This window comes from Struthio camelus, chromosome 5, assembly GCF_040807025.1.
Source record: "Struthio camelus isolate bStrCam1 chromosome 5, bStrCam1.hap1, whole genome shotgun sequence".
Classification (NCBI taxonomy): domain Eukaryota; kingdom Metazoa; phylum Chordata; class Aves; order Struthioniformes; family Struthionidae; genus Struthio; species Struthio camelus.
In genome coordinates, this window is record NC_090946.1 from 38,375,492 (window position 1) to 38,399,091 (window position 23,600).

General features: G+C 45.7%; 1 protein-coding gene across 7 annotated transcripts in view; it reads left to right on the top strand.

Annotated features, from left to right (window-relative positions):
- Positions 1-350: 350 nt before the first annotated feature.
- The window catches only part of PRDM11 (PR/SET domain 11), a 53,185-nt gene continuing 29,935 nt past the window's right edge, over positions 351-23,600 (top strand). The window contains exons 1-5 of one of the 7 annotated variants that reach the window (XM_068945591.1): positions 351-581; positions 19,601-19,719; positions 20,272-20,375; positions 21,489-21,751; positions 22,710-22,777. In XM_068945591.1, the coding sequence (XP_068801692.1) occupies positions 19,604-19,719; positions 20,272-20,375; positions 21,489-21,751; positions 22,710-22,777 (551 nt within the window). In that variant the 5' untranslated portion in view covers positions 351-581; positions 19,601-19,603. Of the gene's footprint in view, positions 582-1,174; positions 1,272-1,301; positions 1,716-4,510; positions 4,808-19,600; positions 19,720-20,271; positions 20,376-21,488; positions 21,752-22,709; positions 22,778-23,600 lie in introns of those variants that run through there. The other 6 variants (XM_068945593.1, XM_009682803.2, XM_068945590.1 and 3 more) reach the window with 6 other exon arrangements.

Consider the following 23,600-nt stretch of genomic DNA (forward strand, 5'->3'; position numbering starts at 1 on the left):
GGTGCGGGTGGCCGCTGGGTCCGCGCCGAGCTCGCGGGCGCCGGAGCAGGAGGTGGGGATTGCGGGCGGCTTGGGCTCGGCTGCTGTTTAGGTTTCCTCTGTTTATTTATTTATTTATTTATTTTAATTTCTGCGTCGCTCTCCCCCTCCTCGCCGCCACCGCCGCCTTCGTTTTTTTTTTTTTCAACTCGGGAGCCAGGGGCTGGGCGGACATTTGGAGGGAAGGCGGGAGCGCGGCGGCGCGCCGAGAGCCCTGGCGCCCCGGGCCGGGCCGGGCCGGGCCGGCGGCGGCGCCTCCCTCCGCCGGTTCGGGGGGTCCCCGGGCTCGGCCCCCGAACGCCCCTCTCTTCCGTTCTCCATGTCATTTCCTGTGCTAATAAGATGGTGGTCACGGCCGGGAGGGAGGGAGCCGCCGCCGCCGCCTGCGCCGAGCCCGGCCCGGCCCCGGCACCCGTCCTCGCCTGGGACTAGCGAGCCGGGCTGGCCGGGCCGGCGGGGAGGGAGGGCGCAGCCAGCCGGGGCCCCCGGGCGGAGCCGGCCCCCCGACGCCGAGGCGGGCCCCCCGCGCCCGCAGCGCCGAGGTGAGTCAGCCCCTTTGGTAGCCAAGGTGGCCACGAAAATGGCTGCGGCGCGCGGGGGGAGGGGAGGGGAGCGGCGCGGGGCCCGCCCGGGGGCGGCGGAGCGCGCGCCAGCCCCGCGACCGAGCTGGGGCGGCGGCGGTGGCGGCAGGCGGGCGGGCGAGGGGGTGCCGGCGGCGGGCGGCGACCCGGCGAGCAGGTAGACTCGCCCCCTCCTCGCGGGTGGGCGGCCGCGGCGGGCTCGGCCCCTTCCAGTGCGCTCCGTTCCGCTCCCGGCCGCGGCCGCTCCGCCCGCCCTTCCTCCCGCGGTTGGGAGCGGGTGCCCGTGAGTGACGCGGCAGCGGGCCAATGGGCGGCCGCGGCGGGCGGCCCGCGCGCCACATTGGAACGCGGGGGGCGGGGCGGCGCAGGGGGCTGCGCCGCGGGCAGGGGTCGGGCTCGGCCCCTTCCCCCCCCCCCCCCCCGTCCCCGCCGCCGCCGCCGCGGGTCCCCCCGCGCCCCGGTGCGGGGCGGTGCGGGGCGGTGCGGTGCGGGGCGGCCGGCGGGGCGCGGTGCCGCCAGCCCCTTCGCCGCCCACCTGCACCGCTGCGCAGCGCCGAAGGAGCTGGAGCAGCGCTGTGTAACGTGTGGGAGCAGCGACGCTGGCGGGAGCCGTCTGGCGGCTCTGCTGCCGGAGCTGCGGGAACGAGCGAGGTGAAGCCCAGGGAGGTGTAAAATCTGCCGTGTCGCTGTGCACCCCCCGGGTGAATAAATTCAGCGGGGTCTGGCTGCGTGGTGTTTCGCGGCACCTATTGCTACGGTCGCTGCCGCCTGTTCGTAGCACTCTGCCAAGGAAACAGCAGTGTCGCCCCTTGGGATGGGGTTCAGGCGGGTTCAGAGGAAGAGCAGCCTGCCCAAGGCTTCGCAGAAGATCAGCGCCGGGGTGCAGTTTAGGCCTTCCCTTCGTTGGAAACAGTCTCTCATGCTTTGGTCCCGGCTAATCTACTGCGTGGCAGTTCAAACTGTGATGATGGGCTGCAATAACTTTTTCACACCTCGAGTTTGTTGACTCTGTACTCAGAGCAGAGGGAAAAGAAGGGTGGACCGAAGTCATATCTGGAAAGGTTAGGGTGCTTTCCAGCCCTCATTTTGAAGCAGGTGTGTGTGAGAGGGGACAACAACGTAGGTTTGATGTAACGTCGTTCTGTGCGTTCATTTTAACAGTAGTCCAAGGGGACGTGAGCGTCGGGTGTAAGATGTTAACAAACAGTCCACTTGTCCCAGAGGTGTACGCTGAATGGAGGTTTGCTGAGAGCTGAGTCCATGCTCAGTAAATTTCCTTGGGAGGAAGTGAAACTTGGGCTCTCTAGGGATCCTGTTACATAAAAAGAGGGAGGTCTGCGCTTCCCTGGCAGAGCTGTGTTCTGCGTCTTTGGCTGTCCAGCACTAATGTTAGTATTACCCATCTTCCCTGGGCTTGAAGTTAATACTGAAAGATCTCTTCTTCCCTTCCCTCGTTCCTTTGCACGGTGAAATGGAAAAGTTGTTGTTGCATTGCTTAGCTGAAATAGTGTATTTACTCATGTGAAAAACTTACCGGGTCTGAGCCGAATGCGTATTTTTGGCATTGTTCCCTCTATTTTTAGTTACTGAATCTGCCTGACTTTCTTCGCAAACACTCCAGAAGAGCATGATTTTTCAGGTTGTGAGGAAACCAATTCCTTTACCTCTTGGAGTAGTCCAACTGCATCTGTCCTGCTGCAGATCCTGGGCTCGCTGAATTCAGAAAGCTTTAATTCTGCCTATGGGCAAAACTGTTTGTTGGCTCAATGTTACTTCCTCTTTTTCCTGAATGTCTCCCATTAACTGGAGAAGATAAAGAACTAGCTTAAATGCCAACCTGATCGTAAGAAAGGATTATTCTTTAGCGCTGCGAGTGTGCACAGTGTTTTATTCTAGCTGCTGCGTATTAAACAGCAAAGGAATCCCAGCCACACATTTCCAGCAGTCCCGTGGATCTGTTCCTGCTATTTAGTTTTGACTAGTGGGACATGAGGTTACTGCTTGGGTTGGGCTTTGTATGCCCCAAATTTCCCTTTCGTGTGGTGACAAACATTACAAGCAATGAAAGTGGAAAGGGAAATGACTCTTTAAACTTTCTAATACATTGTGTATAAACCCCGGGATAGAAATGCATCCCTGACCAGGAGACCACATTTCTGCTTTCAAGTACAGATTATAATCGGAAACAACAGTATCTGGATGATGCACATTTACTTCTGAGAAGGGATGTTTCCACCAGAGGTACCTCCTACTCCAAGCCTAACATTTAGCGCAGGGCTGAACAAGGTAGGGCTCTTGGGTCGCGTGCAGTAGACAGAGTTCAAGTGTGGCTTCCGTGTCGGGGCTATGCATGTGATCAGCAGAAGGGCTGTGTTAGCAAAGCAAACACTGGTTATCTGGAATCGCTCCTCAGGGAGGTTTTGAGGTAGTGGCAGGAGATGCTGAAGATTGCCCCGAGTCTTGGCTAGATGCTGAATTGTGCAATCCCACAGCACCACTGCCTTGGAGTAGCAAGGCCAAGGGAAGCCAATGTTCCCTGCTATCTGCAAATCACTTCAGAAGCTGCTGCTCCTGCTGACTGGCAGGGAGTTTGAGGGAGGTCCTGTGGCTCTCGGCTGCGGGCTGGTTTTGGGATAGGGCTTGCTGGGTTTGGGATAGCTGGCCCTGATTGCTCTTTTATCATCTTTGTGGAAGAATGAATGCTTGGCATGAAGCACAGTGCTTTCTGGGCCATTTTGTAGGGGGGTCTTTCTCATTGTGAGCCTTACTGTTTGCTAACAGCAGTCTCTTACTTTTATTGACAATATAAGGGGAAGCATTATAGTGAGGATCATATCTGGTTTTAAATGTACATTCATTTCCGACAAATCATTTCTTTTGTGCTTATTACTTAATGTGCTAAAGCAAGGTTGGTCTTATCAAGAAGGGTGGTTGGTTGTTTGTATTGCCTGCAAGAAAGCAATGGACCTGCTCAAAATGATTAGCTGAGGGGAGACGGATGTGGCCCTGCATGCAAGCATTGAAAGAGGGGCTGAAGCAGGAGAGCTCCCCTGGTGCGGCAGGCTGGCTTTGTGATTGGGGGGCTGCAAGCATTGCTGTAAGTGGAAGTTGCAATCCTGAGTCAGGAATCAGCATAAAGTATCTGTATGGAGGAAAAAAAATCCCACACTTTGACGAGAAAGATCTCTGCCCTACTGAAAGAGTACCGTAAGCACTTTAATCCTTCTGAATTTTTTTTTCTTTTCCTTTTGTAATACCTGTCTCATGATGGTTAATTCACAAGTAGAATTGAGTTTTTGAAGTTTTTCCGCCTCCATTTATGCAAGAGAAGCCAGTGCTTTTATGTATTTCTTTATTCTTAACTTTGCTAGTAGCAGGGCGTCTCTCTTGCTGGTTTGGCAATACGTGCTACTAACTGTTTCCAGAGCTCTTAAAATACTGCCCTGACCACCACAAGATGCCTAATATTCATGAGATTTTGGAGTAGCACGTTTAAAACTTAGTGCTGATCTGGTGTTGTTGGCATGTGTGTGAAGATTTTTATGGAGAAGCTAAATACTGTCCCAAAGACAAAATCATTTGCTTTTGGCTGACGTACTGTAGATTAAACTGAGGAACCTCCTGAATTAAAAAATAAACTGCTAAAAGTTGATCTGAAGATGCAAGGCCAGCTAACTGTAAGATGTAGCACTCCCAGTGGCTTGAGCACAGAGGGGAACTTGCGATGCCCACTTAGTATTGGGAATGTGTGTATCCAAGACCTATGAGCAATTGGTTTTCCTAAGAAAGCCAAAGCAAGCAAAAGAATGCTTTTATTCCTGAGATTGGATTGCAGCTTTCTGGCATCTTGAGAAATCGGTAGTCAGTTGGATTCTTTATGATGCTCTTCTAGGTAGACTTGACATATTTTCGAATGTGTTAAGTTCTCTTATCTCAGTTCTCACCTGATCACAGGTTCTTCTGACTCTAGGGCTGAGAGCTTCTTAAGGCACAGATATATCCGTTAAAGAGGCAGTCAGCACATTCAACGAACACTGTCACTGGGCAAATCACAGAATACCTGAACACTGAAGGCTGGATATTTACTATTCTGGTGCCATCACTATGCTTAACAGACTCCTAGCAAGAGATAGCGTACATCTCAGTGCTTCCAATCTGGTGAAAGGGAAAATGGAAGAATGAAAAGGGTGAGTAATTGTCTAAGAGGATGTAAGCAAGAGCTAGGAGTAAAATCCTGATCTTCTTAGTCTCAGAGTGCCCTGACTGCCTTGGTTTGGGACACTACTTTCCTGCATGTGGTTCTCTGTCATTGTGTTTATATGCTTGTCATCACAAGCACTTTTGTACCACGCTTTTTGCCTGAAGCACTGTCATTCAGAGTGAAGTTTTTTGGGCCAAGAACTCTTGTGCAGCTGCAGACAGTTCTGATGTCTCCTTTTGCACTGACCTTCTCTACAGTAGTAGCATGAAGAAGGCTTTCATTTCGCTAGCTTTGACTCCTGCATTCTTCCTGTGACCTCCTTTCTGCTACTGAAGGCTTTTTAAATGGGGGAAGAATAAAGCCTGTAGAGCGATGGTCCTTTTAAAACTAGATAGTGAAATGCTGCTTTTCAAGAATCCTCTGCTGGTTAAACTTGGCCATGAAAATGAATTCCAGTAGTAGAACACACTGCCTGAATTAAAAACAGAGAGGGCAACATGAGAAACAGGTTTGCATCACCCTAAATGGCATCTTCAGAAAGAGGGTGAAGGAAAGGTGCTTGAGGAAGGGAGTAAGGCCAGAAAAAGAACTGGGGAAAACAAAACAGTTCATCTTCATTGGAGGGTGAGAACAGCAAGGTGGATGGAGGAGCAACTGGGGGAGGAGGGGAACAGAAGCATCCCACGTTACAGAAGTTTTTCTTTAAAGTGCTTGTTGTGGGATAGGCACTACATTAATAATAGAAAACATTGGGAAGATGAGAGGACTGGGAAGAAGAAGGCAGTGATGCAGGGGGGCCTGCATAAATTTTTGACTTACCATCTGAAACGACCTTTACCATGTGGATTTGTAGAGGTCTAGTCGCTGCGTCACCATGTAGGCTCCTGACTTCAGCCCGAGTCAATGGAGGCGATGCTAACCCTGTCGTTTTTCCTCCCTCCATCCCAAACTCTGCACATAATTGCAAGAGCCTACATGTTTCTGCTGAGACAGTAAAGCAATTCAAAATATTGACACTAAAACCTTTGCCATTATGCTTCCTGGTCAATGCTTCATTTGTATGAACGGGATAGTTCACATCCCCGAGAGCTGTTGTTCAAAGGCCTCCTCTGTGCACAACATGGGGAGGCAACAGTCCAGGGTTTCTTTGCAACAGTTTCTTTGCAACAGTTTCTTTGCAACAGTTTCTTTGCAACAGTTTCTTTGCAACAGTTTCTTTGCAACAGTTTCTTTGCAACAGTTTCTTTGCAACAGTTTCTTTGCAACAGTTTCTTTGCAACAGTTTCTTTGCAACAGTTTCTTTGCAACAGTTTCTTTGCAACAGTTTCTTTGCAACAGTTTCTTTGCAACAGTTTCTTTGCAACAGTTTCTTTGCAACAGTTTCTTTGCAACAGTTTCTTTGCAACAGTTTCTTTGCAACAGTTTCTTTGCAGTCAGAAGGTAAAAACATTATACATACAATTTAAGTTTTAAGTTGAAATCTGCAGAAACTGGCAGCCTCCAGAGGGAGATCCGTAATGCATACTGCAGAACACTATTTCAGTGCAATCCTTTGGTCACAAACAGCCGTTAATAAGGGGCCCGCCAGAAGGGTATCTTAAGTGAAGTCATCTAGTTTGAACATGCGCTTAACAAATGGATTAGTTTTTGTCCCATTTCTTCTCTCTTCCTTATGCTTTTGGATGAGATAGTTTAACTTTGATTGATTTGCCCAGCAAATCTTTAGGTTCTGTTAATAAACAAACCACAGCATGTCCCACACAATACTTATTTGTAATTTCCATTTCTGTGGTGTCCCTGGCAAATACGCTTTAGGCGTTTGTGCACTTAATAAGAACATATTGGAAAATAAATTTAAGCTGATGCTGGTGCAGTGGTTAGTGTGAAGAATGAATGTCTTCCCTTTAAAAGCCTTGTAAAAGACATAGATGCCTTGGACTGAGACTGTCAGCCTAAGGGAGAGGACAGATTTCCAAAACTGGGCACCTTTGCCATGGATACCTTATCTCCTCTGCTTTCCCCCTCTTTAGGTGCCAGACAGATGTGCTGCAAATAGGTTGCAGGTCCTGTGGGAGAGGGCCCGTGTCCTGGCCTGGTAGGTGCGGGGTGGCTGCTGCACCTCCCCGGGCAGCAGGCACAGCACCTGGGGCAAAGTGCGGGGCTCGGGCACAGCGAGTCTGTAGCTCTGTGGGAAGGGAGCCTACGGCTGGCAGAGGAGGAGGCACCATGGTTCAGAAATCAGTGTCAGTGGAGAAGCCGAGCATCTGTGGTTCTGCACATCCATGCTGAGCAGGTGCTTTGAGCAACTTAGCAAGCTATGTTGCTGGTAGTTAGGGGCTTTGTGTTGCCAGTGAAAGCTTGAACATGGGTATTGGGGGTGATGTATGAGCGTACAATGGTGAAAGTGTGTGGGAGGTGGCATGGAAGGTTATCCTGGAGGATGGCTTTAGAATTACTTTAATTGACTTCTCCTGAGAGCCAGCGGAGCTTCTGCATTTAGCACTACCGTGCAGCCAGGGAGCCTATCCATTTTCATTGCCTTCCAGGTCACTGAGGCAGGTCATAAATACATGTTTGGGAACGCTGGTTCCACACTTCTGAATGTGGGTTAAAGAGTTGCAGACATGCAGCTTTTACTGGTTCCCAGTGAACACAGTTTCAAAGTGTAACATGTTGAAGGCTAGGAACTGGAGCTAGTATTGGTCAGGGACATCAACTGTTTCCAGGCTGATAATCTTCTTGAAATACTGTCCAGTGCATTCCCGTTCAGTACACTGAAGCTTTATTTTGAAAATGTACCATATAAACTGTATCGTAATATGCTGAGTGGAGCTAAATACAGTGCTACAACTGTAGGCTCAAATAGCTGAGCAGACGAGGCAGACATAGCATCATCCTTGAAAGAAGTCATTAAGTTTGACTGGGATTATCTTTTCACTGTTAGCACATTCCTCTTTACACCTTTCACTTCGACAATCCTTGACTTGCTGGTGTCTGTGTATATCACTTTTTTTTTTCTTTTCCTTTCCAAAGCCCCTGGAGTACTTCCATGCGCTCTGCTACTTTCTTTAAATAGGAGACATTTTGCTTGGAGAGGCTATTGCAAATGTTAAATATGCCACAGTTTGCAGAGTCCAGTCTTTTCATCTCTTCAGAGGAACTTAATGAAAACACTTGGAAACAGACTGCAGGAAAAATCAATACTGATGACACATGTTGAGAACATACTTCTGTGAACAATAAAATATGTTATAGAGTTGTCATGTGTACTTGCCTAGGCATGCAGATATTTTTTGAGCTCAGATGAAGTCAATCAGCTTTTGAAGAAGTGAAGCTTTTTAATTACTGAATTTCTGTTCCCTTTATGATTGCGAAGAAGACTTTCCAAGTGTGAAGAACAAGTGAATATATTAAGTGGTGTTTGAACTTTCTTGACATCTTCCATGCTTCTGTTGCTAACTCTGCAAGGGGAGTCAGAATATCGATACAAGTGTGTGTGTGTATAAGCACGCCTGTGTTTGTAGGCATGCATTTTGGACTTGGCTAGTAGTCCTGAGACTAGAGCAAACATCATAATTAATTTTTCCAGTCCCAATTTTTTTACTGCTCCAGAGCCTCACCCCTGTATATATTTAGGTGCTCTTATGTACAGCATGTGTGTTAGTTGCCTTCTAAATCCTGTAGCGAAAGCCTGCTTGGCAGGTGCAGCAGTACCTGAATCTCAGTGCAGAATCTCGCCAGCGAGCACTGCGTTGGCGTTGGAAACACAGGACCTTCAGAAAGGTGGCTCTGCTTACTGTGCCTCCTAGAGGTGTTGAGAGCTAGCACCAACTAAATCAGATGGTAACATGGACTTGACTGGCGGTTTGGGTTTTTTTACTAGGTCTAGTTCTGTAGTCAGGTGTTCCTCTGAGTTCCTTTGCGGTAGTTGGTGAGTTTTTGTAGCCTCTCTGTAATTTGCATATGTGAAGTCACTGTGACGCGTTCCTTTATTTATTTATTTAATTTTTGGCTGGGAATTGAAAGAGTTCTTGGAATTGTTCCATGTTTGTGCTAATGAGCATTTCAAAAACGTACACACACGGTGTAAAGGATTAGATATTTCTGTGCAACCCAATACCTTTATGTATAAGACATACTTGAGGACCAAGGGTTGAAGGAACAGACTAGAAGTGCCCGGCCCCTGCTGGAAATTTTTTTGCGGTTAGCTGTATTAGGATGTACAGGGTTTAAACATCCCTCTCCCTATGTGGAAGGGAATGTGCAGATCAAATGGTAGTGGTGGTGTATTCAGCACACGGATATCTGATTTCTTGGCAGATCTGACGCTGGGAGTATCTGGACTGCTGCCTACACGAAGGAAAAGGGGGTCGGTGTGACCCATGCTCAGCCAGTACTCATCCAAGCTGTGTAATATGAGCCTCTAACCTGCAGACAGATTTACCAGCCCTGAATAATGTCTGTTGTACTGTGAGATCTTATCTCTCTAATGGCCTGCAAAAGGGTACAAATGAGAAGAAGTAAATATGGCTCTTGCTTTTGCTTCCTCTGCAGTTTGTAGAGCAGTTGATTTATTCTTATTCTGCCTGGTGTGGTCTTTAATGCTTTTAAAGGGCTGAGTTGATTATATTTTCAAGTGTTTCTGAAACTCTGATTTACCCCTACCATCTTGTTTTCCCTCAAATATTCTTTCCCTTTTCGCTTGAAGGAGGTGGGAGCAGGAGGAGAGCCAAATCGGTAAAAAGAAAGCAGCCGCTTTCTGTGTCCTGAAGCCCAAATAGAGAGAAGCCACTATACTAAATGTAGAGGAGCTGTCATGTAACGTCCTTCAGCAGAAATGAAAAGGTGCTGATTGGGCAAATGAAACCAAAGCAGGGGTTTTGTACTGATGTTATATTTGTACCCATAGGTCCCAATTACATGGGGCTCCTCCTGCAGCTGAGACTGTCTGCTTTGAAGTAGCAGTGTTCTCTGCTGCAAAGGTTTTACAATTTGAGGATCGCTTCCTAAAGTTTTTGATTTGAATGGTGGGAAATGGCATTGCTCAATAACCAAATGCCTCCTGAAAGTCAGGAGGTTTCTTGGAGGGCAGGTTCTCACCTGCCTTTAGGATAAACAGCTTAGGGTTGCGATTTGTAAATAATACCATCTGCTAAAGAAGCTTGATGTCACGTGGTTGCATCAAGGATGGAACTGGGTTTTGTGGTTTTTAAGTAACAGGATTTAAGAGCAGTTTTACAAAAATCACCAGTGTGTATAAGAGCAGACCAGTGGTCACATAACATTCTGCTGCACTCGTTGCTGTTGTGTTGTCAGCTTTATGCAGGATCTGATACGGGAAAAGATACGGGTGCTCAGGCGAATCACACTTAACTTTTGAACATCCGGGCAGTTTGAATTTTGCGTGTAGTTTGGCCATGCTTTACAGATGTGTGTGTGAGTCTTTGCATCCTGTCATTCCATACCTTCCAGCACCACTAAACATTCACCTGTGGAAGGAAAAAAAGAGAATATTGCAGGTAGCATTTAAAAAAATGGCTGGAACTTTTAGAGAAGTGTTGAGTGAAAGGCTGTCTTGTTATAAGATGGATGTGCTCTCCAGAGGGGCTAATTTAGACACTAAGAAAATATACGTGAGGCCGATCGCTGGCGGGATGCCATTCACTGAAGGGCACTGGAGGCTGAAATGCCAGGCAGTGCTGGTAGTGCTGGCACTTCAGCCCATGACGGTTGGGTTGCGTGAATTATCTCTCTGCTTTCCAGCTAATTTTATCCTGTTGATTTTTCATGAATCATTTCCCATCTCTGCGGGTTAGAAATTAAAGTGGAAGTTTACTAGCCAGAATAGCCACATCTGCTATTTAGAACGCTGTGTCTGGGGTTTGCTTCCTGCCCACCCCCACGCCTTCCCTTTCCTTTCCCTTTTTACCTTAGTAAATTTTAAAATACATGAATCACTGGTCTCACTTACCCACGGAAATTTTTAGATTGGCCAGCTTGCCCAAGTGCAGGACTCCTCAGGATCTGCATGGGCTTGTGTTTGAAGCGACCTGGAGATGTTCGCCCTGAGGAGCGGGGCAGCCGTTGGATGCTGCTGGTTAGTGTGATGAGTGCTATGTGGCAGGGTCCCAGCTCTGCAGCAGGGCTGGCAAAACCTGATGGGGCTTCTTGAATTTCTTGCGCGTGCCTTATAAAACATTAAAAGCGCTCCAGTATCTTCCCCTCTCCCAACGCAACACCGGAGGAGGAGAGCTGCAGTGTTTCAGCTGAATGTGCGTACCAGGCGCTTCCTGGCTCCAGCCTTTTTGTCTTTCCATGGGTGAGAATAGAAGGCCATTCGAGCAGTAACTTCACGTCTTCTCTGTTTTGTATAAAAGCATCTGCATGATCGAAAACTTGCCTTTTGCTGACCCAAACATAACTTCCCTTTGTCTAGTTGTGCATGTTTGCCAGCAAGGCAGCCATCTGTTTCAGCAGCAAGTGAAAGATAAGTTGATCATTCAAAACTTGATGCTTATGGATAAAGCATCTGCTGGAATAGCATAGCATAGATCCTATGCATAGGCAAAGTTTTGCTGGCACCTGGGCTTAGGAAAAAGCATATTCCTTCAAAACAAATTGAACAATAGATTGATGAGAGGAGATCTCTGGCTTGCTGTTTTTAATTTTTAATATCTTGGTGTATCACAGAAAATCCAGGTGACTGTAAGAACAATCGTGTTGGGACAGTTCTGTAAAAGGCCATGCGAACGGCCCAGGAAACGATAGGCTGGATTGCGTGCCACAAGATTTGGGTAAATATGAAGTACAAAATTAATGCTTGAAACATGATGGTACGGAAAGTGTCTTGTACTTCTCAAACAGGTCTAATTTTGTTCTCTGAGAAGCTTGCAGTTGATTTAAATAAAGCTGTGCAGATATAATGTTCTTAGACATTGTAAGAAGCAGTTAAGTTAGTGCCTGAGAAGCCAATTACTAACTAATGCCAAAGAATATCAATAAAATGCAAGTAGATTAGGAACTGAAAATAGTGATTGATAGGGAGTCATTGTCAAATAAATAAATTGAAGTGGCAGTATAAGTAAGGAGGAAAAAAGATACTCTAAGATAAAGCACAGTATTAGCACAAAAATAAAACAACTGTTTGTGGATTAACTTTTAAGATGAACATAGATAATGTTTTTTTAACCATCAAAAGATCAAGGCTCTGGCATTGTTGCCTTAGATGAAGGGAGCAAATAATCCAGTTATTTTAAGCTAGAGCTTGATCATTTTACAGAAGACTCTCTGCAACATGATATGTGGAGACAGTGTTTTCAAAGAAATAGGCGTGATGATGCTTTCCTTCAAATGAGGGGAAGAGAGATGCAGGTTTTGTTTGGCACTTACTCATGATGCAGAAGAAAGCATGACTGACCACTGGTGAAATGTGTACAAGAAACAAGTGTGGTGAATTGTAGCTATTGATAAGGACAGGATGGCTACACAAAGTAATCTCGGTTGTTTGGTAAATGGACCATGGAAATAAAATCATCTTTAATATGGATAAGTGGAGGGTTATAAACTTGGAAAGGAGCGGCCTGCACACGCTCTGCAAAATGAGAGGCTGAGTCCTGAGGAGCAGCATCTTGTAAGAATTTAGGGGTCAGAATGGGCAGTCAACTTAAAGGGAGCTTTCTGTGTGTTGCTTTTAGCTACTAAAAGGCTACTTTTTTAGCCTAAAAAAAGGCTACTGTAATTTTGGAAATATAATCAGAGAAATAGTAGACAGGGGTAAGGAGGTAATGTTATGTCAGTAGCCCTTATAGGTACTTTGTCAGTCTTACAGCATGTGGCTTTCTGGTTCCAGCATCTTAAAATATTGTTGAGAAAATTGGAGCAGTTTCCCAGAGGGACCACAAGAGTTGCTGGAACGTTGAGAAGATACTGTATGGGGACATAATCGGGGCTCTTGTTCTGTATATGCTTTTATTCAGCTCTTATTGCTATTGTTATCCAAACACCTTCCAGTAGTTCCTTAAGGAACAAGGCTAGCCTCTGTCCCTTAACTGTACTCTCATTCTGTCCTTGGGCAGAAAAATATTGGTGGAATGTCATCTTGTGTTAGTACCGGGTCTTCATGTCTGTTTTACCTTAATACACGTAGATATGTTTATGTTGAGGAAGCCAAAGGCAAAGAAGTGCAACTCTCACTTTGACCAAAGATGGTGAGGTTTGTTACAGTCCTTAACTTTGGAAGCAATTCTTTACATTTTCCCAAAGCAGCGCCCCAATGTGCTGGCTGTTTCGGCCTTTTTCTTTGAGGTTACAGGACCCTTTAAAAGAACTGCTGCCTGGGGTCAAAAATTAGACAGATTCAAATATAACTTGACAGTGATGGTGGCTGACAAGTGAAATAAACTTCTAATGAAGTGTTGGCTTCTCTTCCCCTTGCTCACCTCAGACAGAGATTTGGTCCTATTTGTAGGTTAAAGGTGAGGACATGTGATTTACAGGGAATCAGCGGGTCGACCTAATTCTCCCTTCCTACCCTTAAACTGTGAATCTGTGAGATCAATGCAGAAGCCTGACTACACCAAAAATGAGAAATTTCCAGTTTAGGGGAATTTAATGTATTTTAAAAACTCAAGTCACTTGCAAATTCTTTCTGAGCAGTAAGTATCTGCCTTTGCTCTGCTGCGTACAGGACTGTTTCAGAGGCTTGGCTCCATGGGAGCTTTCCTTTGTCAGCATCCCTCTGTGTCCGTAAGTCAGTCCTTACTCAACACTTAGCACAGAGAAGTTGCACCACATAGTAAACTGTCTGCAGAGGCTTGTGTTGACCCATGACAGCTGCTTCCTATTTTTGGATCAACAAAGGGCAAATGCTGTGAATTGACCATACTACAGGATTTTTGTATCAAATCCTGTAAAGTCAGCAGCATTCTCCACCTTGACTAGAAGCCACCATGGGTTCATTAAGACACACTTAAAATTAATTCAGTTTCAGAGGCTCTCTTCCTTCTTCCCCCTCTGAAATGTGTCCATCCTGCAGCAGAACATGGTGGGTTTTAATGACATGCTTTGCCAATGAGCAGTGAAAGAGTGACAGTGAGAACGAGTCTTGCATCCCTTTGAAACAACAGGAGGCGTTCCAGGTTGACAGACTGGAATTTCCCTATCTGCAGCCCATTTGCAGTGGGATGACATCAGGAATTTGGTGTCATGGCACCTGAATGCTGTTTGTCACATAAGTCACTGATCTTGAAGAAGTCTGCTCAGAACTGTCATGTTCCCTGCTGTAAAATAGGTTTAAGTCTCCTGGTTTTGAGGCTTGTTCCCAAAAAAGCCACAGCAGAACTGGTGGTATTTCCAGGTATCTTTTGTAGTCCTGATTTTCTTCAGTATTTCATGAGTTTAAAAGTCATGGAAATTGTTTCACACTTCTCTCTTCATGAATTTATGACTGTTGTCTGTAAAGGACTAGTAGGCAGTGACTAAAATAAGCCCTAGTTGTTGTCTGTGCTGCTCAAATCCTACATCACCCAGGCCCTGTAGTTTTTGGTGATCAATTTCCAATTTGTGACCGTGCCAGCTTTTCTCTCCAGCTGTGCCAGTTACATTCAACCCTACTCTGTAGTTGTCTGGCAGGACCTCTGAGCTTGCTAACTAGCTGTGCATCAAGCTAGAAGACAGTTCACCAGGTTTTGCCCTGCCGTCAGCCTTTCCACCTGTTGGGATGCTGCTTTGCTGTACCGTTGGGTGGAGGACAGCTTCACCAAGAGGAAGGTCCTGTTTTGGAGGGGGAAGTTCAGCCAATACTGTGGCAGCTCTCAGCATGGAAGCGGTTTTGCTACCAGAGCGTGGGGTTAGTCTCTGTCTATGGGCAGTGGTCATCCTCTGAACAGATCGATTCTAACTCTTTTTTAGTGGGATCTTTTGATGTTTGCACTGGCTGCGATTGTGAGCTGTGTAGCCTGAAGAGATGCTTCATGAAGTGACTTGAAATGGTTGGCATAGCTGAGGATCTTGGTAAATGAATTTACCTCGGGGAAAAGACTTTCGTAGCTGTTTGAGGGAAGCTCAGAGCCTTGAATGCTGTGCTTTATTTCACTTTCTCAGCTTGTCAGTGGCTGAATGTTTTGAATTACTATTTCTGGTAATGGTGTGCAACTGAAGAAAAAGCCTACAAATTAAAAGTCCATCATTAACCATGGGTTAGCACTTTATAACTAAAATGTGATACGAGCTATCCAAGATCTTTCTTAGAAGAAGAGGCGATGACCTCTAAAAGGCCAGCAGTGAGAACTAAGTGAAAGAGCTGTGTACTGAGGAGGGGATGGATTCCTATATGACTGTTTCACATGCAAGAATGTCCAAATCTGGGAAACGTGCCAGTAAAATGTAAAATTAAAGCTCTGTTTTGGAGGCTGATACACACAGATAAGAGTCTGTGACTGTTAACTAATAACTACAAGAGTGGCAGTGATAAAGGGGGCATACTTGAGGGCAGGAATTCACAGGTTCGTTCATGTTTAACCCCATTTGGACATTTTATCCGTGTTTGAGAATAACAGCTCAGATGTTCTTGGGTTTTTGTTTCCTTCGTTGTGAGCAACATGCTAAACTGCTGGAGACCTTAACGTGTATCATGCAGAAATGTGACAGGTTCTTACCTATTTTGTAATGAAAAAGGGAGAGATTATGTGGCACTATCTGTGTGCCGAGGGATTTATCTTGGGATCTGCAGCAGCAGCATTGGTACCCTAGGTCTGCCAAGGGGCGTTGTGCCTCATGCCACTGCTGCCTTTGCCTTCAAAGGGACTTGTTATTGTGTCCAAACAACAACTGAATCTTCACAGCATCCCTCTGACCTAGGGGTCATCTTTCCTAATGTGCTGCTAGGCTTTTTGCACTAGGTCATGTACACATGACATCGGAAGAAGAATGAGCATCTTTATAGCCATACAGACCTGCACATTGGAGGCAGATGCCCTTTCTGGAATCCTTTCAACAGTTAATAAGAGCAGCCTACCCTGCTTACAGGTTGCTTCTGTCTGTTATTCTAAACCTTTGGAGGAACTTTGCATTTATGTGTAAAAACAAAGGCAATTATGAGTTGCTCCCCAAAAATGAAGTGGAGGGAAGAAGTGAAAAGTGTAGTATATGAACCAGAATCTGGTAACTGAGGAAGGCTAAAGGCGGAGGAGAAAGGGCAAAAAAGTGAAACCAGTGGGAGGTAAAATTAAGAAATATTTAAAGCAGCTTTAAGTAAATTAGGAGCCAAAGGAATCCTAAAAGCACGCTGATCTGCTGAGTCCTGGAACTGGTAAGTCTATTAACAATGAAGGAGAAATAGTGAATATGTCTTTTCTGTAACTGGAGGAAAAGCTAGATGGTGCTACCTGCTACAGCACCATAATGCTGTCTATTGTAACAGCAGCTCAGAAAACTACTGAACAGTACATCTTTTAATTTGCTGTTCTGCTCAGCTTGAATCCAGGAATTTTAAAAAGGCTGGGTGAGCACCTCTCTCAGGGACATAAGTGCTCATTTTTTTTGTAATGTATTCATAATGTGTTTAGACTGAGAAAATGTTGTGTGCTAGTATTTGAAATCATTGATAGGTAAGCTAATATCAAGTCTAACCTACGCAAACTAGGACATTAGGCTACCTGCAGCCTGATGTTGGCTTCCAGTAAAATAGCTGATAGGAATTTGATCCATCATAATTAAAGAAGGCATTGATTTTAATAACTCATCTCTACAGATTTTTGGAAAGTAGGTCTTACCTAACACAGTGTTGCTACAAAGTTGGTTGATAAAGGTAAAAGTGTTGGTATGTCACGCTTCTGTAATGCACTTAACTTGTACCACAGGTTATGTGAATAAGCAGCTAGAATGAGTCAATGTGTCATACACTGAATACATGAAAACCTGAGTAAATGAAAGGGTCAGTGTGATAATGAAAGGGGAACTGTTGGTGATCAAATGTATTTCTAGTAGTGTCAGCTGGGAATCAGGTTTTCACTTGATGCTATTCAACAAGTTTATCCATGTCCTGGAAGACAACACAAAGTAAATTTTGATGATGTTTATGGAGAGCCCAAAGTCTGGGAGGGTCACAGGTGGTGAAAGGAGACGAGTTACTGGTAGAGATGTGATCACGTGAATGTTGGATGAGAAAATAACGTGTTTTGTGACTGCCAAATGTGAAATCAGACACTAGGAACAGAAAAGGTAGGTGGGCTGGCAGAAGGGAACCTGTGGTGGTGTGGAAGCCTTTTCAGGAGCTGGGACACTTAAAGTGGACATAGTGGTTTGCTGAACACAAAATCCCATCTGGAAATGATGTCCAGAAAGTAAATGCAGTACTTGGACACAAACATGAAAATCCTCAGCAGAAGTAGGGAGGGTGTTATCTCACTACAAGGTACTGATTCAGTCTGCGCAGGAATATTGCTGTCAGTGTTGTTCGAGAATGTTGCTGATAAGTTGGAGAGAGTTCAGAGAAACCCATGAGAATAAAGGATAGGAAAATATGCCATGCAGTAAAATGAGGAGCTCCATTTCTAAAATCAGCACTAGATGTCTTTTTTCCTTCTTCTTGGAGATATTTCTCTAGTTTAACCAGGAATTAACTCAAGGAAGTCCTATGGCCTGCGTTATGCAGGAGGTCAGGCTGCACAGTCGTACTGGTCTCTCTTGCTTCATAATCTAAGAATCTCTACAAAGGAAGAGTGGGAAAGGAAAAGCTATTGTCTGTTCACAGAGGCATATGTCTGGAGCTCTTCCTACTAAAGGCTATGGGGGTTGTGAACACTTAAACTGTAGGTGTCCTGTTCTCCAAGCTTCCTGAGCGTGCCATTTTCTGACCGTGTTCACTGTAAATCACCTGCCCCATTGCCAGCTTCAACCTGCCCTGCTTAAGTGCCTGGTCTCCACAGCTAACCAACTCTGGGTCAGTGCCCATCTCACTCTGTTTATAAACCTCTTCCTCCATAAGCTGCTGCTTTTTCCTTCCTGAGCTGCTTTACTGTGGACTTTTTGGGGAAGACGCTTCCTTCTCCTCTAGGGAAGGCAGGTAGCCTTTACCTTCAACACCACTCTGATGCATGAGAACAGGACTGGAAAGCTTTCCTCTCACTGTAGAGAGTTGCAGCCTGGGCTGTCAGCCTGCTGAAGTAATCAGCCCCGCTCCCTTGCCCTTAAAATCATCTCTTTCTTCTGATGGGCTATGGTCATTTTGAAATAAAATGTATCTAGTTTTGTGCATCTTGTAAAGGCTTAAAAGTGAGTGTGTTTGCCTGTATCTAGTTGTACTTAATGTTGAGGGTTCCCTTTCAAAGCAATGTATGAATATCAACCAGTGCTTCCTTGATACAGATTTGATAAGATTCTTCCAAGTTACATATTGGCACGTGAGAAGTTGGGCTGTGGAAAAAATTATCATTTGTTCCCAGTGCCAAGAAAATCTATGATGGCTAGAAATAGTGTTCCTTCTTATTGAAACTGTGCCATAAATGCCGACCAGATTTCCTTGGTGCTGAGTTCCATAAAAACATATGTGGAGTAAGAAAATTCTTGTCTTCAGGAGTGTGTGGCCTGAGTACGTGAATTTCAGGATGTCGGAGCCAAGTGGTGATGCAGACTGGCTCTTACGCTGGCTCTCCTGAGAGAAGGGGTCTGATCAGCAACTGAGTCCCCTCAGATGGGTGTCGCAAGTATGCCTTGTCTCTGAGCACAGTGTTAGGCAGCAGATATGGAAAGTGAGGGCACAAAGAGACTTTGTGGGGAGCCACCCTCAGGTCTGTCCAATCTAGTACGCTGCCTGGGAGTAGCCAGTTTATGTGCCTTAGAGGAAATCCCAAGACCAACACAGTGAAGAGATGAGAGGTTCCCTGCTTTACCCTTTGTATCAACCCCTGATGCTCTGGAGCTTAGTGGTCATTCCAAAAATGTTAGTATTAATAAAACTAATTCTGAATTATCATTACTAGCCATACCAATTTTTTCCTCCTCAGCAGCATCCTCTGGCAAAGGGGAAGTGGGGTGGAGAGGGAGGGGATTTATTGGCTTTGAGCTTGCTATCTGTAAACAACATTAAATGGTTTCTGGCTCTTGTGAGCTAGGGGAGAAGCATTTTCATTAAAGCAGCCTGCATTCCAGAAGGGTAATGATAGCTCAGCTCCATTCATCTCAAGGGACAGGAAGATGAGAGATCATGACTTGTGCAATTCTGCTGGAATCCTGCAGGGCATTGTGGACGTGTCACTGTTTGCAAAGTGTCCAAAGCACACAGAAAGCTCCATCTTCAAAGGTGTGATATACCTCACTGTTCCCTGAAGGGGACTGGCATAGGCCATATTTATAGATGGGCCTTGGTTTGTGCACCCACCTGTATTCCTCTCTTTCTCAATATTCTGTCCCCAAAGATCTGCTCTGAAATAAGATCTGCTGCATTTCAGTAACACATCCTATCTGTCAGTCTTAAATTACATGCACAACATTTTTTGTGAATGCTGTGGAGCAAAATTTAAATTTCCTGTGCTTGAGGTTGCTCCGTTGTGCCTAATAGTCTGCACCTGACTTATAGCTGAATTGCTGTTTCCTCCCATCCTGATGTAGGAAAGGATTTTCACCTATATGAATACGTAGGTGATCCAGCACCTGCATAGATGTCATGACTGTTCTTAGAGCAGGGGAGGGGAACCTGTTGTCTGGGTCCTTGCTTTGGGAAGAAAGGTTGTGATTTCCTGGCCATTCATTTTTTCTCTTACCTTCCTTCATTCTTTTTCAGAACATGAGTGAAAACTTGAAGGACTGTTTGATCCAGACCCAGACTTCCTTAGGGGAGATGGTGACGATAAAAACAGAGGCTTGCTCTCCGCGTCGGGATCAGGAGTATGGACAACCTTGGTACGTGGCTCGGTGTGTGTCCTGTGTATTCTCCCTTCTAGGTTAGAGATGTATACTTGAAGCTCTGAAAGATATTAAAACCTTCGCTTGTGAGACTCTGCCTTTTGGTTTATGACAGGGATGGTCATCTGCTCATGCGCTAGACACGTGTCTGTGTATACTAGTTTGTATGAGGGCTTGCAGTGCCAGTGTCTGAGGCACTGCAAGCCTTCCGATCAGCAGGTTTTCCTGGTGTAGCAAAATGGTGGGCATTCACTCTGCTAGTCTCCTGTTGAGGGGGTGAGATGTGCCAGGCTTGTATCATGTGTGGTAGTGCTCTAACTGAAGCCCCGGTAACTACTGTAAGCTTTAGGCTTAAAGGGTGTCAAGTACCAGCTTTTGGCAGGTAGTGTAAACCAACAGGTTGGATGGCAAGGTGAATCATATCTCTGCTACAGGCATGGGGACTAAGAGGGTTGTTTAGACTCCATTATCTCATTGCCTCTGTTCCTCTCTCTTTGCGGTGCAAAATATTGGTAGGTTAAAGTCCTCTTTCTGTTGTTTTCTCCCTAGCTCTGGAAGGCCTGATCCACAGTCCATGGATGTGGAACCCAAGAAACTGAGAGGGAAACGAGATTTGATCATGACCAAGAGCTTTCAGCAAGTGGATTTCTGGTGTAAGTGTCTTATTAGCAGAGAAAAAACAATGCCACCTCTTGTATAGAGTTCAGTCTCTTCTAATCTACACCCTGGGTGTTTGGGTTAGAAAAGGGAGAGGAGAAACATGTGGGATGAATTCACATGCTCTCCTAAGAAGATTGGCATATTTGATAGGGAAGCTGTTGCACAAAAGAAGCTTGTCAATCATAGAGCTACATAGTGGTAGGAGATAGGTGGAAAGCGTGCTAGAGACGTTAAAATGCACAGTTTGAGTGACATGAAAAAACCCAGGAGTCTGCAAAGTCGAAAAATTTCAGTTCTGGAACCATGCAGGGAGCATTGCATGGATGACAACTCTCTACCTTTCTCCATATTCTGCAAAATAAAAGTGATATCAGTTATGTTTGCATACCTGAATACTGTAGGCCTTAAAGGAGACCATGAGTTCAGCCACAAGACAAGTACCTGGGGATGTTATATGTCTTTCTGCAGGACGGGAAAAAGGCTGTAGGACAAGGGTGTTTGTTTTCAGGGTGTGTGGTTTTTGCTACTCTCTGGTATGTGGGGAATCAAACCTTTTAGCTAGATAGAGGGGAAGTTACTGCTAACTGTTGATCTGCAAGGAGTCTCTAAACTCTGACTCTGCCAACTGTGAAAGAGAGTTTTCTATGCGTGTGTAGCCATCAATGGCAAATCTGTATACGCCACTAGTGCTCACCTGAGGAGCTGGGAGAAAAGGTTACTTATCAAAGCATCTAGGCATGGATTTTGGTCAGATAGGATGACCTGGGGCAGAGCAGTTGTTGAGAGACATGGGAGGAAAAACAAAGTGAAAAGGCTGTGAAGCGCTTATGAGCGTGGAAGCCAGGCCTGCAGCATCTGGGGAAGAGGGCCATCCTGTTCTGTTGTCGTGACCTAGGCTGAGGTGGGAGGAGAATATGCTTTCTGTTGTGGGAAAGGGGAACTGCTAGGTTCAGGTCTTCACTCTAGATTACAGAAGTCTTTCTCTGGAAGATTGAGAAATGGCATGCTGGCCTCGCTGCTGTGTGTTGTATGAGTTGTTGTGAGCTTAAATGGATGTCGTATCTGCCCTGCATAATTCCTGCCATCCGCTCCCCTCACACCCACAGTTTGCGAGTCCTGCCAGGAGTACTTTGTCGATGAGTGTCCGAACCATGGTCCCCCGGTGTTTGTGTCCGACACCCCAGTGCCTGTTGGGATCCCTGACCGGGCAGCGCTGACCATCCCGCCTGGTATGGAGGTGGTGAAAGAACCCAGTGGGGAGAACGACGTGCGCTGTATGAACGAGGTGATCCCCAAAGGTCACATCTTTGGGCCATACGAGGGGCAGATCTCTAGCCAGGACAAGTCTGCAGGATTCTTCTCTTGGCTGGTAAGTACCTCCCTAACAAAATGATTTCCAACCACACAGCTCAGAGCTGGGACTCATGGGGCAGTGGAGCCAGAACTTAGCCATCTTTTTCCCTTCTCTGAAGCTCCTCTGCTGACCTATGTGGGCAATAGGTGAATGTGGACCTGCCGTAATTATTAGTAGTTTAAAGGTACAGATACGTTAAAAGGAATCGGGAATTGAACCTAAGTTCAATTCACAGATCTAGAAAGCAGAGCTTCCTTCTCCTTTCTCTCTTGCCATGTTCTTCCATCCCCACACCATCTTAAAGGCCCTTCCAGTACCTTTCCCTTCTCTAATCATCCTGTGTCGCATTTTGAAGATAGAGGAAACATCATTTCTAGGCTCTGCAAAGCAGGTGGCCACTGTGGAAGAGCCAGGAAAGAGGAAATCCAGCCTCTCCCATTTCATCAGAAGCCAATTTGCATGCAATCTCCAGCCCCAAAAATGAGTTTTTACCCCAGTCCTATAGGCCTTTGTCAGCATGTGAGACAGAGCTATCACTAGGTTGATACATACTAAATACTCTGAGAAATCAGATGCAGGACTTGAATTCTAGCTGGAAAAAAATGGAGAGTTGCTGGTATTAAATTCTGCTCACAGTTGTTCAGCCTATAAAATAAATGTGTGCCTCAACCCTGCCTTGAAAGGAAGGTTAGTCCTTTATATCTCGGGACTGTTAACAATTTTGCCAGCTACATTCATAGTTCTGCGTTGTGGAGATTTGTACATGGGAAAATGCCTTTTGCTTAGTTCAGAGTACCCTCCAAACAGGCTGGTGATCAGGGTGGCAATCTAGAGTACCTATGAGGATTTGAGTCTGTGGCATAGAGTTTCATGTCCTGACTTGAGGCTGGAACTGAAGCAGTGGTTTGAAAGTCAAAGTCTTACTTCTGTCTGCACCAGCTCACTCACTTGCTGCATCTATTCTGTTCTGCAGATCGTTGATAAGAACAACCGCTACAAATCCATAGATGGGACAGATGAAACCAAAGCAAACTGGATGAGGTGAGTCCAGTTCTGCCTTCCCTTTTGGGGCTTTATGTTCCTGAGAGAGGCCATCAAGCACTCCTCATTGTTTTGCATGACAGAAAAACAAACCAAAATGCCACAACCCCTTCCTTAAAGGATTTGCTTGTGCTTTTTTGATACCTGCTGTGATGAGAATCCTTTGGAGTCAGGCTGAATGGTAGGAGCTAAAACAAGGAAGTGTGTACAGAGGATGACTGTTCTCTGGGATGAGGACAAATAATAAAGACAGACCTATTTATCCACTCTTAAAAACACTGCTAGGTCTCACTGCCATTTTTTTTTTTCTTTTTTTACTTTATTTTCAAATATTTGCAAAAAGCTTTGTGTAATCCCCTAGGTAACATCTGAGTCTCTTCTGGGTTTTTATTCTTTCCCATTTGACAGACGTTGAGAGAAGTGGTTTCTGGGTTTTTATTCTTTCCCATTTGACAGACATTGAGAGAAGTGGTTTCTGTCCTTCTGGGCTTTACTAGAGGCAGTTGTGCATGGCGCACTCTCATTTGTGGTCTTAGCTTTACTTTGTTATTAGAAACATGGAGTGAGTTGCTGCAGCTCTGAACACAGAAATTATTAGTGTGCTTGTGCTCCCTCTACCGGCTTAGGGACTCAACAATAGCAGAATCCAAAAACCAGCTACTACTGAACCAGGAGCGTGGCTGGCTCTATTTTGTTAATTGCAGTAGTAAGAGAAAATGTTTAACAGTGATGCAGTGCTGCAAATACCTGCATATATCTGCAAAATATAGGTCACTTGTAGCCTCTTGAAGCAGAGGCAAAACACTGAAGTGCCTTGTGCATA